Source organism: Panthera uncia, chromosome A2, assembly GCF_023721935.1.
Source record: "Panthera uncia isolate 11264 chromosome A2, Puncia_PCG_1.0, whole genome shotgun sequence".
In the NCBI taxonomy this organism is placed as follows: Eukaryota; Metazoa; Chordata; class Mammalia; order Carnivora; family Felidae; genus Panthera; species Panthera uncia.
Window position 1 is genome coordinate 62,067,453 of NC_064816.1, and position 19,257 is coordinate 62,086,709.

The following is a 19,257-nucleotide window of genomic DNA, read 5'->3' on the forward strand; positions in this document are numbered from 1 at the left end:
TGCAGGGTGGCTCCGTCCTCCAGGGCCATGCAGGGTGGCTCCGTCCTCTAGGGCCGTGCAGGGTGGCTCCGTCCTCCAGGGCTGTGCAGGGTGGCTCTGTCCTCCAGGGCCGCACAGGATGGCTCTGCCCTTCGACGCCGTGCAGGGTAGCTCTGTCCTCCAGGGCCATGCGGGGTGGCTCCATCCTCCAGAGCCAGGCAGGGTGGCTCCGTCCTCCAGGGCCGTGCAGGGCGGCTCTGTCCTTTGAGGCTGTGCAGGGTGGCTCTGTCCTCCAGGGCCATGCAGGGTGGCTCCGTCCTCCAGAGCCAGGCAGGTGGCTCCGTCCAGCGGCCTCCTGTCTTAAGCTCCTGAACTGCTATCCAGAAGGGTTCGCCCCACCCAGGCATTCTGATCTCCGTTGCTATGATGTGTTTGACTCTCAAAGCAGGTGGGCACACAGGGCAGCCTTGGAGTGACAAAGACGAGCTCTGGGGTGAAGTGTGTGGGTTCGAGTCCCTGCTCTGCCCCGTCCCAGCAGGTGGCCTCTGGGGCCCAATTTCCCTTCTTTGTAAACTAAGGTCGCAGTTGCCACATGGGGCTGCTTCAAGATCGGAAGCGCTGTCGTATGCAGAGCGTGCCACATGGCGGTGGGCACGCAGTAGCCGCTCACGAGGGAGCGGGGTCAGCCGCAGGGGCTGAGCAGCCTCGACGTGGACCTTGCTTGTGTAGTCGCTTGGATTTGGCGTGGGAGCCAGCATGGCCTGCACTGGTCCTTTCCATGTGCTTCTGGGTAAACAGTGTTGAATCATAAAACAACAGAGCGGAGGGGAAGGGAGGAACCCCTCTCGGTTCAAAGAAACTCGCTTAAGTGAAGCCCAGGACTTTCTGAGACACTCGAATCCTGAGAAGCAGCTGACATCTACCAGGAAGACAGCCTGATCTTCAAAGGTTCTTCCCAAGACCTGTGCAGTTTTGGCCGAGGTGCCGGGAAGCAGGAGTAATGAGTAATGAACTGAATAATGAGCGAATCCCAGAGGGACACCGTGGGGCCTCTGGCATCTCTGCTCTGTGGCTCGCTGCCCTTCCGCCCTCCCGGTGTGTGGGGACGGGACGGGACCTTTGAGTCCGGTGGCAGATGGGAGGGGACTGAGACTTGGTGAGGCAGTGATGGTCTCTCAAGCCCCCAGCGCCTCTGGGGGCAGGGGTGGGGGAAGGAGGGTGCAGGCACGTCCTTCCCAAACCTACCTCCGCCTCCCCTCCGGGTGGTCAGAGCCCAAGCCCTGGGACCAGCACTAATGATAATATCCCAAGATGTCCTTGTGAGCACTGATAAAGCACCATATGCTTAGTGGTCATGGAGCCTAGTGCTAAAAGTTAGGAAATAGGGAGAGAGAGAGATCAAGGAGAAGGGGGCAGGGAAGGGGGAGCTTTCAAGAATCCCTTAGGAGGGGTGCCTGGGGGGCTCTGTTGATGAAGCATCGGACTTCAGCTCAGGCCACGATCTCACAGTTCGTGAGTTCAAGCCCCACGTTGGGCTCTGTGCTGACAGCTCGGAGCCTGGATCCTGCTTCGGATTCTGTGTCTCCCTCTCCCTCTGCCCCTCCCCTGCTCACGCTCTGACTCTCTGTCTTTCAATAATAAATAAGCATTAAAAACAAATTAAAAAAAAAAAGACAGTAGGGCGCTCCTCAGGGCACCTGGGTGGCTCAGTCAGTTAAGCGGCCAACTTCCGCTCAGGTCATGATCTCGCGGTTCGTGAGTTCAAGCCCCGCGTTGGGCTCTGTGCTAACAGCTCAGAGCCTGGAGCCTGCTTCTGATTCTGTGTCTCCCTCTTTCTGCCTCTCCCTTGCTCGTGCTTTGCCTCTCTCTCTCTTTCTCTCTCTCTCTCTCTCTCTCTCTCTGTCTCTCAAAAATAAACATTAAAAAAAATTTTTAAATAATAAAAAAATAAAGAATCCTAGCCTGCAAAGGATCTCGACCTTCGCAGTAAGTTAACGCTACTTTCGAAAGGCTTAAAGTAGCCACATCACTTGCCTGTGCCTTCCCACTGCCTCTGCGTGAGTTTCCCATCCAGATGGGGGGTCCGGACCGCCACACCCCCTGGGTCCCCAGAGGAGTGCTTTGCTTGCTGGTCCAGAAACGGAAGGAGCAGGAGCTTCGTGGGTCCCAAACGCGGCGGGGGCTCGGGTGTGACTCCCAATCCTCTGTCTGCAGCCTGCTCGCTGGGCCGGCACACCGGACGTGTCCCCGAGTAACGAGGGCCGTGGGGACTGCTGCCCCCCCGTCCTGCGTTGCTGTCTCTGACCGTAAAAGTCACCGTGGGTGACAGGCACTCTAGCTTCGGGTCTCCGAGCTGCCTTTGTAAGTGTGTGTGCAAGAAGAGTGACCCTTGTGCCATTGGTGCGTGCACACACACACGTGCACCCCGGCACACAGGCCAGATGCGTCCGCTCCACCTGCACACCTCAGCCCTGGCCACCCTCGACCCCCGTCTTCCTCTGCAGGTGGCGAAGGTGTCTCTCACTTCCTGCCCACAACCCCCCCCGGCCCCAGGCTCACTGCCTGAGAAGTGTGTTTGGGGGCGGAGGACAGGAAGAAGGGGGAAAGGCAGGAATGAGATCCCTCGCTGCCCCTACAGCACGCTGGCCTGCCAGGTGCCCCCGAGGAGGAACCCGCGAGCACTGCCCGTAGGGACCGGCGCCCGTCTGACGACAGCCAGCCTGCTCCTGCACCCCGGGGCTCACCAGCCCCCGAGCCGCTCTTCCTGACCCTCCTGTGCCTTTGCTGAGTCACCTGTTGCTTGGAATTCTGGCAGGGACCCCTCAGAGCTTCTGGAAGGGAGGGCCAGCAGGGGACCCACCCTCTGGGTGTCCCGGGGAAGATTACTTTATCTGTGGCCTCCTTGAAGCAGAGCCCGGGCTCCTGGAATCTTTGGGGCTTGACACGGTGCCAGCCGCGGGGAAGGGAGGGAATGGCCAAGAGTGTTTGCCGAGCCTGGCAGGGGGCCGTGTCCGCACCTGGAGGAAGGCGACAGTGCTGATTCTGTCCTCCTCAGCCCTTCCCCCTTTCTCGGCCAGCAGCAACATCCCCTGCCGTCTCCCCGCTGCGTTCAAGGCCCCCGCAGCGACCACCCTTGGGGACAATCAGTGGCAGTTGTTTGCTTTACTCTGCAGAACCTCATTTCGGTGCCGTGCTCTCCTCCCGCCTGGCAGCGAGGGTTCAGTAAGACCGTGTCAGCGGGAAAACCACATGTGACACATGTGTGCAGCCAGGTCCGCTGGAGCACATGCCTGGACGGCTGATGGACGCCCGGTGTCCCTGTCCTTGCCCGGACCTGGACGCGTCCACTGGCCAAGGAGACACCTGGGTGGCCACCACTGCCCGTTGGCACGGCTGCTTTGTAGAATGTCCCTCCCTTCCTGTTTTGGCCTGTGTGATACAAACCTCCCTCCCTGTGAGATTCGGGAGGGGAAAGGACATTCGCGTCATCACTTCTGCCCGGGGCCCCACACTCGCTCATCCCCCGGCTCGCGGCGGGACCCTCCTGGCGTGTCAGTATTGGTGCACCTCCTCCTACCTCCTTCAGCCCTTCTTCCGGGCCCCAAGGTGACCCTTTCCTTCTCCCTTTGTAAGCCTGGGTCACACTCTCACACTGTGTTCTTATCACCACCTCCCCACTTTCTCCCCTTCATGATTTCTCTAGATTTGTTATAGGGCTTGGAGGTGAATTTCAGAAAATTTCATCTTGACCCTTGTGTATACCCGCTGTCTTCAGGACAGGCAAATCTTGGGGCGCCCGGGGGGCTCAGTCGGTTGAGCGTCCGATTCTTTGATTTCAGCTCAGGTCATGATCTCAGGGGCGTAAATTCGAGCCCTGTGTCGGGCTTTGCGCTGACAGTGTGGAGCCTGCTTGAGATTCTCTCTCTCTCTCTCTCTCTCTCTCTCTCTCTCCCTCTCTCTGCACCTCCCTTACTTATGTGCTCACTCGCTCGCTCTCTCTCAAAATACATAAACGTTTAAAAAAGAAGCAGCAAATCTTATTTTTACCAAAAAAAGTTACTTTTTCATTAAAAAAAAAAATGAAAAAGCAAGGAGGACATAACTATCCCTCAACTGTCCTTGAGTCTGGTGAGGGTTTCATCCCCAGGTTGTGATGAACTTTGTCCCAGGGGGTGGGTGATGGGAGGCTGCGGGGTCACCAAAGCGGCGACTCTGACGGAGCTTCCCATCAACAGAATCGTGGCGCCTGAACCTGCCATATTCTCCCTTGGACCCTTCGGAAAGAAAGTCTTTGCTTCCTGTTTTCCCCTTTCTAAACTACAGGTCTGTGAGTCAGCTTTTCTTCTCTCCTACTTAGCTCACTGTGCGGCATTACAAGCATATTCAGAAAACATCAACCACAGTAGGAGAGGTCCCCGGCTGTGCCGTGTGCAGGGAGAGAGGGTCGGAAGCTGGCTTTTCCTTGGGGGGTCAGCTCTGTGTGCCGTCTGCTCCGGAAGGCAGCTCTGACAGCCGCAATTTGAAGTAAAGCAAAGTGGACTTCAGCCCATCGCAGTCAGGTCCCAATAGAAGCAACCAGAATTGTCCCACCACCTGGCAGTTCGCCTGAAACACGGTCAGAGTGCTTCCCAGACAGACAGGAGCACCCAGCAGGAGTATTTGGGACGAAAGCCTGCGTAGACTCAAAATTCCAAGGTGCCAAGAGCAGTTTCCCTGAGGACATCTGTCCTGGTCATGGCAGGTCCCACAAAGCGTTGGTTTTCCACGTTGGCACCTGTCAGTGGGCCACGGCTGATCCCAGAAGCCCCGAATCTTTGTTGCCGAGATACGTGTCTCTCTTTATCTGCTGGTGTCTTTCCACTGAGAAAAAAAGCTACGGCCCACCAAGCGCCTGAGTCTTCACGTGAACCAGACAGAATAGATACGATTATTCCCACTTGGTGGGTGAGGAAACCAAGGCTTGGAGTTGGTCGCGTTGAGTGTACGGTCCACACAGCTGATGGGAGGCAGGGCCGAGCGCCAGTCACGCCTCTGACCTGAAGCCCCCTGCACCGCACTGTCCAGGAGCCACACACCCCCCCCCCATGAGTTGATAGGACTCAGCACACAGCAGGAGCCCAGCGACCCATCCAGAGTGAAAGCCAGTCCGCACGTGCTCGGTTATGTGAACTGCAGGAGGGTCCAGCCTGGAACAAACCCCGGCAAGAGTGATCTCCCCCGTTCCTAGCTTGCTCCCCGATATACTAGGTGCCCCGGGAGCCTCACGCATAACCGACCCAGGAAACACAGTGCTTTCTGCCACATACTTGGCAGCTTCTCCCTGGAGGTGCGTGAACTTCTGAAAACGTTTATGTGATCGGATGGCTGTCTTCAGAAAGTAGTAGTAAAGTCTGTTGACTCAGCAGTCCCGTGATGAGTACCTTGAACACTGTAGGCGATGCGCAGGAGGAAGGGAAGAAAATACTTGTAGCCTCTTAATCTGAGCACAGAAGTTGGGCTCAGGGGCACCTGGGCGGCTCGGGTCACGGGCTCGCAGTTCGTGGGTTCGAGCCCTGCGTCGGGCTCTGTGCTGACAGCTCGGAGCCCGGAGCCTGCTTCGGATTCTGCGTCTCCCTCTTTAGTTAGTAGATAATTATACGCACAGCTGAGTGAAGGTATCTGCAAATGAGGCGGGTTTGATTTTCCTTGCGTGTTTCCATCAGGTGCGTGCCTTTGATGATCTGAATGGGATGATTGGCTGGGAGAGTCACTGTCACTGCTGACCGGTCCTGGAGGGACCTAGACCCAGGACTCGGGATCTGGGCCTCACAGTACCGGTGCAGACCAGTGGAAGTTTGGGGAGTGGATGTGAGCGGAGGAAGGCAGGCTTTAGCATGACCGTCGCAGGGCAGCAGGCAAGATCGACCAGAAGACGGGCCCGAAGGCATGGACCACAGGATGTATACCCACCTCCGTGCCAGGCGGTGACAGGAAGTGCTGGCAGGATGTGGCAAAGGCTGAGGCAGCCTTGGCTGGGTGGCGGTGCTGGGAAGGGACGTGACTGGAAAGCAGGAAGAGAAAAGCCTGCAGAAGCTCGGGAGAAGTGGGCGGGAAGGTCAGGGTGGAGGTGAGACCCCCACATGCGTTAGAACTTGGGGAATCCAGAACCGAGCGCCGTGGGCATAGGCGGGATAGAAGAAGGCTAGCTGGGTCTGGAGAAAGACCTTGAGTTTGGATTTGGGTAGCCGGGCGGTGACAGAGCCCAGGTGAGTTCCCACAGCCGGGAGCGTCTGGTGCATGTCTGCTGCCTTCTTTTACAAACATTTTGTGTGCCCGTTGGTGCGTGGCATATGGCTGGGGCCATGCAGGGGACAGGGCTGAGTGAGACACCCATCACCTGAGCCCCAGCGCCCTCAAAGCCTGGAAAGAAGGTGGTTTGACTTCACACCAGCGCCTGCCCCCGGCTCTCCATCTGTGGGTCAGACTTTAAGCTTGTCTGCAGTTCAGCCCCCTCTTCCGTAAGGCTGGAGCAGTCAGGAGACATCAGCTGGCACTCTCTCCTCCCCTGGTAGAACCTGGAGGGTTAAGAAACAAATATCCATCTCCTGGGAGTGCGTAGGTATGGACAAATTTCAAGAGAATCCAGATTTGGTACCTGTTCAGGTTAACTAGTTCTCTAGCGGGAGCACGGCCATGCTGTTTGCGCTCCAGTGATGGTCACCCGGTCCTGCCCTTTGCCTCTCTTTACCATCCCTATCGGGGACCCTCTGGCTGGCACAGGGACAGGAAACGCTAGATGTGTAAGCCTTGCAAAGGTCACTGCAAACCACACTGACACCAGTGAATAGCACACTAATGATCCGACGGTGCCCAACAGACTAATGTGATTGGAAGAATACGTATAAAAGTCAGACTCCGGCATATTTCTGAATTCTAAATACAAATCTAAACGTGTTTACTCTCCCCAGAAAATTGTCAGTGTCCTTTGGCTAGAAAGTAGAGCCGACTTCCTCCTCCTGTTTTGAAGATCTCGGGTCTGTCTTAATGTCTCCCTGAACTGACAACATCATGAGAAGTTTACGGGCACAACCCAACGCAAACTGAAAAGTGTGGTTTGTGGGCATTTAATCTGTTTTTCCAGGACGTTCGTCAATTTGGCAATCCGAATAGAATTCAGAATCTGAGGCACCCACAGCGTTTTCTTTGAAAATATTAGTGACAATGTGGTGAATTGAAAACTCCTAACCAAATGAACTCAGTTTGTTCTTGACAAGAAAAATGCGTTTTGTGACATTCAGAAAATTTAAAATACATTGAGTCTTTTTTTCTTTTTTTCTTTCTTTTTTTTTTAATCTGTACCCTTTTGTAAAACAACGGCCTAAAGTTTGGGGTGGAATTTACTAAGGAACCGAAGACGGGCCTGAAAGCCCATCGGGAGATAGTCACTTCCCGGCTCCCACGGGCTTCTAGCACCATCGAGAAGGTCTGCTTTGCCACGAGTGTTAGGCTCACGAGCAGCACTGAGATAAGGGACAGGACAGGTCTGCACCTGTAAGACATCTGCCCGCATGAGTGAGAAGGAGGGTTTTGTGGCCCATCTGATTGCATGACCCCTGGAACAGCCTGCTCAGGGAAGGAGAGGGACTCATGAGACACTGTGACGGGGCCCAGATGAGCTGGGGTGGGGAAGCCACACGGAGGGCAGTGCCGGGGGGCCGCGCTTTCCAAATCGCTCGTTGTTAACTCATTTCATCTTGCGGGGGACTATTGATCAATGCACTGTGACTCCCACGGGCAGGTGAGTATATGTGTGTGTGCGTGCACACCTAAGTGTGAACGTGCGTATGCAGCTGTGGTAACACCCTTCCTGATGCCTCTCAAGCACTATGGAAGAGAAAACACAGCTTCTCAAAGGCCCTTCCTGCACAGGGAGAATGTGTGTTTGGAATACTGGCTGTAATGCATTCATTAGATATAGTCTCAGATTTGCGCATTTACATGCTAACCTCCAGGAGGACAGGTTCCAGAACTTCTGCAGAGCCCCAGTCTCCTCTCTGATAAACTAGTGATAGTTCCTGCCACGTAGGATGGTGGTGAAGATAAAAGGCAGTTTATGGAAAGTTCTTTGCAAGTACCTGGCCTTTACAAAACCCCCCACTGAATGCCTTCCATGAAAATAGACTGAAATAGAATAGGGTAGGACCTGACAGGACAGACATAGGATGGAACTGGACTGGACAAGACGGGACCAGGCAGCACCAGTCAGGACAGGACCAGACAGAACAAGACAGGACCAGACTGGACAGAACAGGACAGGATAGGACCAGATAGGATAGGACCAGACTGGACAGGACAAAAGTGGACAAAACTGGACAGGACAGGATAGGACCAGATAAGACAGGACCAGGCTGGACAGGACGGGACAAGGTGAGTGTCACATTCTCCTGTTGTGCGTAATTACCGTCCATAAGGAGGCCACGTCCTTCTGAACCGAGAAGTCGGTTGTGCACAAACGCGTGTGGTGCGTGAGTGAGTGCGAACTCCTATTGGCTCAGGTTTCGTAGGGGGGGGAGTAGAGTAACTCTGTAGCTACAGCCGTGTTCTGTTTTTTAAACTTGGTGTCCATTTTAGGGAATCAAATATGAAGGACAAACATGATAAAGCTCGTCTGAATTGTGGTCGCGTCACGATGCAGACAAGCTGTGTCCTAAGAGGACACCCGGGGAAACTGACCTCCCAGTCGCGTCACGCTGAGGCCCCAAAGCAGCAATCTTGAACAATATCTCGGGGCGTGTGGCCGCGATGCCTTTTCTTCTGTCTTCTATCATGTATGGTGATGCCCCCGTTTTCAAAAGGCAATACGTCGCCCTTTAAATACCCCCATTATCTGAGATGGTTGCACCCCTGCGCACAGAGAGCCAGAGATTGGAAAAGGTGACTCAGGGAGTCGAAGCTCAGTGCAGAGCCCGCTGAAAAATCGGCCTCATTTTGCTGGCTGGCTGTGGACACCGAGCACATGTGCGCCCGGGCAAGCCACCGCTGACCTGCCTGTTCCACGTGGGCCATGTGACACTGACTGTCTCTGTGAGGTTTAGACCATCAAGGGACAGTGTAAATGAGGCTGAGGGTTTGCTAGGAAATGATTAAGGTGGTCACTTCGAGGAGCACCTTTGAGAGTCTCTCTCCAAAGATGCTTGCCCATTATCCCAGTATTTTAGTCAATATTTCACGGGAAGCACGGAGAGGGTCTGTAGTCAGAGGAGTGTGGAAGCTGAAACGGGTACCAGCAACGTCCGGGAGGTCCGTTTCCTGTGGGAACACCATCGTCTTGCCTCTGCTAGTTCGGTGGCTGCTCCAACAAGTTTAATTTAGCAGCCAGGCTGCGCTCGCCACGCTGACAGACGTCGGGATGCCCCCCCTTGGAGAGAAAACTCCGTGTGCGTGTGTGCACGCACACACGTGTCTCCACGCGTGCCTCCATGGGTGCGCGTGGGTGGCAGCTACTAAGCCTTCAGACATAGACACATGTCGGGAAGCTCTGACCTACAAACACAGAGCAAGGACTTGAAGATCTGAGGCGCTGATAACATTTATGAGAGCGGCTGATAAGGAATACCCACAGAAATTGATAGCTCGTTCTGAGGTGGGGGAAAACACTAATTTTTCCCCACTCAGGGTGCGGTGTGAACATTGCTGATTTTCTACGAACACTTTCTAAGAAAATGTTGAAAGCCGAATGAAGAAAATCTGCCATGCGCTCAGCCCGCTAAGAAGCACACCGCTTTCGTTACTGCCCCTAAGATGTTTGGCACAGCAGAGGTTAGGTGATAACATGCCATGCACTGTGGTCCTGCCCGCAAGCAGCACCGTGTTACCATTGAGTGGCCTGTACGAAGGCCGAGAGTGGCAGACGAGTAGCCAACCGTGGGTTTCGAGCAAGCATGCTTTCTTTTAAAAGAAATAAAATGACCCTTTCTTTTAAACTCTGACTGTATCTTGTGAACACTGTCAAAAGCCAGCTTTCTTTCTCCTTCTTTATTGCAGTTACATATGGGGCCGATGGCTTTAGGGATTTTCATGCACTCATTCCCAAATCTTTCTCTCGTAAGTATATGCTTCGCTTCTAGAAAACAAACGCGTGTTCACCTCATCCTCCATTTCCATGGCGTAAATGTTGTGAATGCATGTGTCCACACCACCTTCCTTCATGCTTGACCCAATGAGCTACATCTTGACCGTCCTGTTCATTAACCACCTGGGACATCACCGATACAAGGACGTGCATATGGAGCGTTTAAGACCATTGGAAGATACACTATGGGACGTTCCTCTTGTTGTGGCAGTAACAGTAAGGGTGGAAGGAACAATAGTACTGATTGAATTGTTACTCCAGTCATGCTGGTAAACAGCGTTGCCATTCATGTGATGAGTATCTCCTTTTTATTGAGTGTGATGATAAAATGGCCTGACTTCCTGTCCCCATGAAACAGCCCAGTGTGTTTTCATGGTAACTTTTACGAATTTGTCGGACCGGAGAAAGATGCACGCTCTCCTTCCGTGGCTCTGAAGTATTCATTTCAGAACCGAGAAGAGCACGCTGGCAGGGCTTTGAGGCCGTTAGTCTGTGGTGCCTCGCTGCCTGAGCGGACACAGTTAGGAGTCTGTGCCTGCAGAACCTTCCTGATCTGAGCTGGTAAACCAAAAGCAGATGTTAATTTCATTTTTAGCTGTTAGGAGTCGGTGAACGATAGACGGATTAGAGCAGCATCGCCGAAGGAGTATTTTAAGGAATGCGGTGTGCCTTTAAAAAGGCACAGGGAGCCGAATGTTGAAAGGAGCACAGACGGGTTGCCCCCCTCAGGACTGAAGCCTTGAGAATGTGCGTTAGTAAATTCTCTCCTGTTTTAAAGCAACGTCAGAAAACAGGTCGTGCTTGTTAGTACTGCAACAATTAGTGATCCGGGCTCAACCTGAAAGGTGTCAGTAACATTAAAGGTAAGTTTCTGACATCCTGGTAATCAAAACTCTTTGATACCTGAAGGATTTAGCACTGGCCACATAACCATACCCTGTTCTCACAACCTGGAGTGGAAATTGACTGCTTTTCCAGTGTAGAAAAGTTATAGAGATCTTTCTTCCACTGATGATCTCCCTGTGATTCAACTTTAAAACGACAGCTTGAGAGATGGACTTCTGCAAGCTCTATATGTATGGATGTGTCTTTATATGCATGCATATGCCCGAGTGCGTGTGTGTTCATACAATTACGTCAAACAGGAAGGTGCTAGCACAGAGAAGTCTTGTCAATTTTAGGATTGGAACAGTCACATGGCTGAAATGTTGAGCCGTCAGATGCACTTAAGAGTAAGGAAATACATTCTGGTTTTTCAGAATGTTTTCATGAAATCTGAGGAAGGTTTAGGGGCAAGCACGCTGTAGTGTTGAAGCGGGTCCTTTGGTGAAGACTTGAGTAAGTAAAACCTGGCTTGTTTAAAGACCCATGCTACTTGGAGATTTTAGAAGGTAGATGATATATATTTTGATATATGCCTCTCTGTTTACGCAAATGGATTCACAAGGTATTCGGGTCTCTTTCTTCCACACCCCCTCCCACGTACCCAAATTGTAAATATCCTCCTCCTCCACACAGATGGCTGTTGTCCTTGAGGATGGCCCCACCCAAACAGCAGCCCAGCTGCTCTTGGCCAACACCGCCACCTGGTGGGCAGGGTGGAGATTGCCCTCCTTACCCCACATCCCCTCCTTTTTTTTTTCCATCTTGAAAATTAAAAATACAACCTGTTTGACCCCCTCTACCTTCTCTTCCCCAGCTTGTTGTGTTCCTAGTCACCCGAAGAGGATGTAAGTCTGCTTGTAACTCATGCTTTTTTCAGACTCTTTCTCTTTTCTCTCTCCCTGACTTCATTTAAAGGCCTAAAAGGATCTAATCGTGCATCTTGGCAAGAAAAAAAAACCTTATGTTTTAAATGATGGAAGTTATAATAAGTGGTTTTATTAGCTTAAAAACGCATAAAAATTTTTGTAAATCACTTTTTACGAGGCAGCACAGAAGCATCTATATATTTCCTCTTCATCTCAAATTTTATTTATCTACTTATTTATATTTTTTCATTTAAATGTTTATTTATTTATTGCATGTGTGTGTGAGAGAGAGAGAGAGAGGCAGAGAGAGAGGGAGGCAGAGAATCCCAAGCAGGCTCCACGCTGTCTGCACAGAGCCTGATACGGGGCTCAAACCCATGAACCCTGAGATCATGACCTGAGCAGAAACCAAGAGTCAAGACACTTAACCGACTGAGCCACCCAGATGCCCCTCAAATTTTAGCATCATCGCACTCATTCCAGATCTGTCGTGAATATTTTTATTCCATTTAATTTTGGCTGGCTAGTCACTGGTTGTGGGTCTATTTCTCTCTCCCATTTTTTTTTCCCATTTAAAATATTGAGGGCTCCAGGCTTATGTGGCCTAAACTCACACCATAGGAACAATTTCAGGGTGTCTTTACAATGGAAAGGCACACTCTGAGTACCAAACCTTTACATTACTGGTAAATGCCAAGACACTTTCTAAAAGGGAAAAGACAACGCAGAGGAAACAGAACCCATTTGTCGGGGGGCGGGGGAGGGGGGGTGCCACCAGTGCACGTTATATCTATGCATTAAAATGCTTTAATCATTCATGAGTACGTTCAGTGCTTGGCAGTGGATGGAGCCTCTGGGCTCCGTTGACCCTGAGTTGCCTGGCTTCTCCGAATTCTTCGCTGCTAAACTTGTCCCCACGCTGAAGTCCACCTTACTTTAGGGGCCTGGGGTCTCTCTTGGGACTGCTGTGTTACTAATAACGTACGAGACCCCTAGAGTATATAACCATAATATTTTAAATGTTCCTAATTTAAAACAGCATCTGAGATGGTAACTCTTGACTCAAGATTTGAAGACATCAGCTCTTAATATATAAGTCACGTTTACTAAATAATAAAACGGAGCGCCTGTCCATGTGCGGTCCGTAGTCCACGAAAGAGCTTCAGGGTTAGGCCTGAGCCAGCGCGTTCTGGGGCAAAGAAACGCGTGAACGTCCACTTCTTGTTCTATATTTAATCGGGTCAATTCAGTACCTTACTGAGTTCGACATTTTTCTGAGTGGTAGGGGGAGGAGTTGCAAAATACGTGTAAGTATAAACCCTACGTTGAGGGAGACCGTAGCGTTTCGTAGACATAAGGGCACGTATGAGCAGTTCCAGCTCCAAGAAAATGGAACAGATGGCGTGGGTTAGGAATTCAGGGTAGGGACAGCCGGTCAGCAGGAGCCCTGGTTAGCTTAGAGACAACATGCGTGCAGTGGAGCAAAGTACAAGAAATACAAGCTAGGGGAGACCTGCTATTTCAGGGAACTCACTGGGCCGGTGGACCTGCGTCCTTCAAGGGAGATCACGAAGAAAACGAAGACTCTCCCGTTCCAGTTGACTTTTCTCAAGGGAGTGGAGTAGGACTCGTGCATACCCTTTGGGTGGGCTCCAGGCCAGGAGTTGGAACAGCTTAAATAAAGGCCATTCATCTGTCATGAATGCTTCATCAGGGAAAACGGTTACTGGTGCCATTGACTTCTGCAGGGTTGTGGAATTCAAAATGGCGGGCTCACACACGCAACACTCACACAGACCTCCCAGGTCTTCCTGTGCGCATGCACCCGGAGGTTGTCCACGCAGGTGCCCCCCCCCCCCCCCAGCCCACCTGCAGAAGGAACCTGCTCCCTGGGCACCACCTCTGGGCCGTGTGGTGCCAGGGCCACCCAGGCCCCCCTGCTCTCTGTTCAGCCTCAGCCTCCCAGCCCCGCGTGTTGTTTCCCTGAGCCGAGCTTGTCCAGCCCCATGGACGCCCCAAGTGTGCTCAGCCCCCGCTGACTTCCTTCCTTCTGACCACTGCAGACCGTGCCTGCCCTTTTTAGCGGAGGCTTACGGCCTGGCCAGGGCAGGGGACTCCGGATTTCACCGTGTGCAGGACCCCAAGGCGGCATCTTCTGTTTTTTCCTTTTTCCGGCCACATCACTAATTGAGCCAAAACACCAAAACCCCTCTTTCACACTTAGATAAGTGAAGCCAACCGCCCCATCCTGAGTTTGTGTTTTTTTAAAGGTCTATTTTAACTGGACTGTACATTTATGTCTAGTAGATCACAATTTTGAGATCGGTGTGTTTGCGACTTATTAAGACAGGTTTATGCCCTGACCCCTTGAGTGTAATAGGCGTATTGCCTGTGTCCTCCTCCCAGCCAGAAGGGAGGCCCCGTTTCATGGACACCCTCCGCGGGTGAACAGAGGTCCGTCCGTCTCTTCTGTGCGGCCAGCACGCAGTCTGCATCTGTCCAGAAAGACAGGAAAGCTTTTCGCCCGTATTTAGGGAACGTTCACCTGTGCGTGACTCTGACCTGCCCTTGGCCGATGGTGGTGTCCACCTGCGGTCTGTGTTCTCACCTGTGCCCCCGGCCCCTCCCCCATCAGGCATCCTTTCTCTCTTTGTCTCTACGGATTTTTCCTGTCCTAATGCAGTCTAGAATGTGGCCGCAAAGTTCTGGCAAGCTTCCGGCCCTAAAACACTCTGCATCTTCCGCTCGACTCCTACTCGGAAACGCGTACCCTGTCTGCTTACACGGAACCCTGTCAAGTTCCCGTCCCTCATGGCTGCTTGAGCTCGCCACCAGGGATCGAGGGTATTGTCCGCGATCTTTTCTCCAGCAGCCTGCAGCATCACAGGATCCTGAATTCTATCTAGTCTTTGAGCTCGGCCTCGACCGGTGCTGCCCAGATCTACCGAAAACCGTACCTGGAGTCCGCAGAATCTCGGGATGGTTTATAACAGGCTCTCGTGCCATCTGAGCCTCCTGGCTCTTTTGCTTCTGTGACATTTCTTAGAGGAAACGTCACATGGTGTAACAGTAATGAGAAAGTCAGATTAGTGCCTGGTATCCAGGCTGGCTTGAGGGCCTCTGTGGCATTTAAGGTGACATCCACGCTGTGCCCCCCGCCCCTCCCCCGCTGTGCCATCCTTCTTCCTTCCTGGTACGGCTTTGCCTTGGCTGCAAGTGGCGTGCTGTGGCCGATGTCACCCTGAAGGTCACCCTGAGGCTTTCCCGTTCTCTTGTTCCTCACCAGGAAGCGCCCACCCCGTCATCAACAGAACAAGCCACAGAGCACACCCGACAGTCACAGAAATACCTGTCTGTCTTAACGTATAATAAGTCGTGGTTCCTGGCAACTGTACTTTTGGGAAAGCGAGGGTCATTGCTGTCTAAGAGGTTGCCTCCAACTGTGTGAGACAGAGCTGAGTGCTAAGGGGGTTATCCCCATGCTTCTCCATCCTGTGGTTTCCTTCTTCCAGCCACGGGTGCCCAGACCGCCACCCTTGTGTCTCAGCGCCACTGGCTAGAGAACTTGCCCAGCGACGATAATTTGCTCCACCAAGCTCTGGAATGCCCCAATCTCATTTAAAAAACAACAACAACAACAACAACAACAACAACAACACCAGTTGGGTGATTAAAAACAATCCCAGGTTAGGGGCGCCTGGGTGGTTCAGTCAGTTAAGCATCCAACTCTTGGTTTCAGCTCAGGTCATGAACTCATGAACCCTGCATCAGGCTCTGCACTGCGAGTGGAGCCTGCTTGGGATCATCTCTCTCTCTCTCTCTCTCTCTCTCTGCCCCTCCCTCGCTCATGCTGTCTCTGTCTCTCTCAAGAATAACTAAACTTAAAAAATAATCATCATCATCCCAGGTTAAGGAGTTCAGAAGTCTTTGAAACTTGACTGTCATGTTTCCAGAGCATTCTAGCGCAGAGTTCAGTGATAATGAGACCCCAGGAATTAGCTTCCACCTCAAAGGATTCAAAGCATGTGCCTAGGAATACGGATTCTAGAGAGTTCAGAAGCCAAAAGGCCTGGTGACACCCCCCTTCCTTGCCTGCCTTGTGCAGGTGAGTCAGTGGGACTTGGTCCCTTTCTCTGGCAGCTGGGAGAGGTCAGCAGGGGGCCTCTCGGGTGCTTCTGAGGCTCTGATCTTCGGAGTCTTGTAGAGAAACACATGTGAGGCACCCTCTGACTGGACATAATGCTGGGATCTGATCAAAGGAGATACTCCCTCGCTCCTGGGATCTCAAAATCCACAGTGAGGGCTTGGGCCCACGTTCCATCTAATTTGTCCCATGTATTCATTTGTGTCCCCAGAGAGCTAATGGGAAAACCTTGGTAGTCTGGCAGTTTAGGGATGTGGGCACTGGAGGCAGGACACCTGTAGTACCTCCCAGGTCTCCCACTTGCTAGCTGTGTGACCTTCCCAAGCTGTTCAGCCTCTCTGTGCCTGGGTTTCTTCAACTGTGAAATAGGAGAGTAGCATTACCCCCCCCCCCCACTGGGTCACCGTGAGGGCTAACTACTCCAGAGCAAGTGACGCGCTGTGTGCCTGGCACAAAGGAAGTGTCACAGATACTACTGGGGTGAGCCGTCCACAGACAGCTCCGTGGAGAACGTGCTTCCCACTTGTCACACCCAGTCCCCATCCTAAGCCGACTTCTCCTGGGCTTACCACTGATGAGAGTCCTCCCAGCGCCCCCGGCGGGCCAGTGCTGATCGTTCTGGCTTTGACGGATTAGGAAACCAAGGCACAGAGAAGGTGTGCAACTCGCCCAAGGTCCCAGCACTCCCAATGAGTGGGGTGGAGCTGACGTTCCCAGCCAGGAATGTCGACCTCAGAGTCCGGGCTCTCGATTTATTCCCAGTGGTCACTGAATAAAATGAACCTGGTGTGTTATGAATTAGGTTGATTATTTGAAACCACGGTCTCAGACCTGACTGTACGTTGGAAACTCCAGGAGGGCTCGTGAGAACAGAGTGCTGGGTCCAACCCCAGAGTTTCTAGCTCAGCGTGTCTGGGGTGGACCAGAGAATTTGCTCTTCTGACAAGTTCTCGCTGATGCTGATGGTCCAAGGACCACGCCTGGAGACCCAGTGATTTTAAACATCGATCAAAGATTTCATAGTACGGACTACCATCTATCTATGCCATTGTTTCTTGTACTTGGCCGAATTGACCTACCTGCTCTTATTAACCTATAGAGACCATGATGGAGACGCTAGCTTTCAGGGTCATCGCGGTTTCTCCCACTGATTACAGTGATGGACTTACCATCAACAACTTTCATCATCAGGCTGTGTTTCCCAAGATGACAAACGAGATGCCTCTGATTTTCTTTACCAAGAAAAACGTGTGAATGACAGAAATCACCACCCTAAATGTGACTTAGAGGGATCACTACTACAGGGTAAACAGCGGTCAGGGCGTTGGTTAATATGAGCTCTTCACCCTCACGCAGGGCGCTCCCTTTGAAAGGCCAATGAGATCTGCCACTTTTACAAAGGACTAGACCCTTCAGCCACCTGGAGACACGTGCCACACGGTGGCGCTACTCTAGGGCACAGGTTTTATTATCGTCAAGAACCCAAAGGAGTTAGAACGATCACGTTCCAAAGAAAGAAAACCGGTTGAGAACTCCTTCGGGCATCCGTGGCCAGAAATAGCGTGGGTTTACTGAGCCTTGTCCCAGAGTTTATGAACACGAGGAACACGGAAAGGTGGCCTCGTTAAGTAGAACGAGGTTCTCAGGCTTAATAACCGCTTAGGAGGGACTTTGCCCAGCCCCTGAGGCACATCACATGACCAGTTCTTGCCCGCCCACCCATCACAGGAGGCACTGTCACGTGACCAAAGCCCCTCCCCCCAGCACTGGAGGCATATCACGTGGCCAGTCTGCCCCAGCCCCCCCCCCCCCCCCCCCCCCCAGGTATGTCGCGTGACTGGCTCTCTGCCCGCCCCCAGCGGGCGGCATATCACGTGGCCAGCTCTTCCCCGCCCCTCCCCGCCTGGCGCGGGAGACGCATCACGTGACTGCTTCGCCCCACCCCCATCCCTGGCCTGCCCAACCCGGGAGGCGTATCACGTGACCGTGACAGGTTCTCCCCCTCCCCACCCACCCATGGGTTTCCCCAGAGCCCCAGGCGAGCCGGATGTGACCCCAGCCACGGGCTGCTGTCCCCGGGGTCCAGGCTGCTGAGGACCTTCGAGAACCTTCTCCGCTTGCAAGTGGTGTCTTTTTTGCTGCTGTGTTGTTTTTGTCTTGTTTTGTTTTTGCGATGACACTGAGTGGCCCCTGTATTGTTTCTTTCAGCCGGTAATGTTAAAGTAGAGGCTCAGAGTGATGAAGAGAATGGGCGGGCCTGTGAAGTGAATGGGGAAGAATGTGCGGAGGATTTACGAGTGCTTGATGCCGCGGGAGAGAAAATGAATGGCCCCCACAGTGGCCAAGGCAGCAGAGCTCTGTCAGGAGCTGGAGGCATTCGACTTCCTAACGGCAAACTAAAGTGTGATGTCTGTGGGATAATTTGCATCGGCCCCAATGTGCTCATGGTCCACAAAAGAAGCCACACTGGTAAGGCCTGGCGTAGTCCCTCCTTCGGTGGCCCGGAAAGTTCCGCGGGGTGTGGCAGGAGGCATCTGCCCTGTTCGGAACCCGTCTCCCGAGCGTAGTGTTGTTTTTCTGCAGCCACCTCGAAACGTGCACCAATTCCGACCTATACGCAGGGGGAGCGTTCCCGGCCTGGAAAGTTCTGTCTGGGGCCCGAGGTCCCACCGCTAAGCCAAGTAGCGGGCGCTGTGCTGTTAGGGGGCTCCTGTCAGATGAGCTCACCCCTCACACAAGACGGAACAAAACCCAAAGAGATCGACCCGCTGAAATCTACTCCTCGGAGGTTCCCCCGAGAAACCACGAGTAAAAATTGCATTTCTTTTTTTTTTTTTTTTTTAACAAAGATGCCTCCTAGAACTACTGTTATTTATTTACTTACTTATTAAAGTTTCTTTATTTTGAGAGAGCATGAGAACAGGGGAGGGGCGGAGAGAGAGAGAGAATCCCAAGCAGGGTCTGTGCTGACAGAGCCTGACGTGAGGCTTGAACTCATGAACCGTGAGATCCTGACCTGAGCTGAAATCCAGGAGTCAGCTGCTTAACCAGCTGAGCCTCCCGGGGTGCCCCGAAATGTGCATTTCTTAAATTCAAACTCACAGAGCTTGGTTTTTAGAAACACGAGGGAGTGATGGAGAAGCTGCAGGAGACCGTCTTTCACAGAGTTCAGATTGGTTCTTGGGCAGCCTTATCCACCAGCAGGTGAGCCCGAGAACAACGATGGTCCATTGCCCCGAGTTTCCATCTCCAATTGATAAAGAACTTCCTGT

General features: G+C 52.7%; 1 protein-coding gene and 1 long non-coding RNA gene across 26 annotated transcripts in view; both read left to right on the top strand.

The window, feature by feature from the left end:
- Positions 1–9,534, top strand: part of LOC125929778 (uncharacterized) — a 10,420-nt gene extending 886 nt beyond the window's left edge. Inside the window, exon 2 of the long non-coding RNA XR_007459960.1 lies at positions 198–9,534. This is a non-coding gene — a long non-coding RNA (uncharacterized LOC125929778). The remainder of the gene's footprint in view (positions 1–197) is intronic.
- IKZF1 (IKAROS family zinc finger 1) overlaps positions 1–19,257 on the top strand; it is a 101,300-nt gene that overhangs the window by 54,298 nt on the left and 27,745 nt on the right. For 14 of the 25 annotated variants that reach the window (XM_049641239.1, XM_049641243.1, XM_049641250.1 and 11 more), the window contains 2 exons: positions 10,003–10,062; positions 18,194–18,454. The exons of 5 other annotated variants lie outside the window; for them this stretch is intronic. In XM_049641239.1, coding sequence (XP_049497196.1) covers positions 10,003–10,062; positions 18,194–18,454 — 321 coding nt within the window. The remainder of the gene's footprint in view (positions 1–10,002; positions 10,063–18,193; positions 18,455–19,257) is intronic. 6 more of the 25 variants (XM_049641244.1, XM_049641248.1, XM_049641255.1 and 3 more) reach the window with 1 other exon arrangement.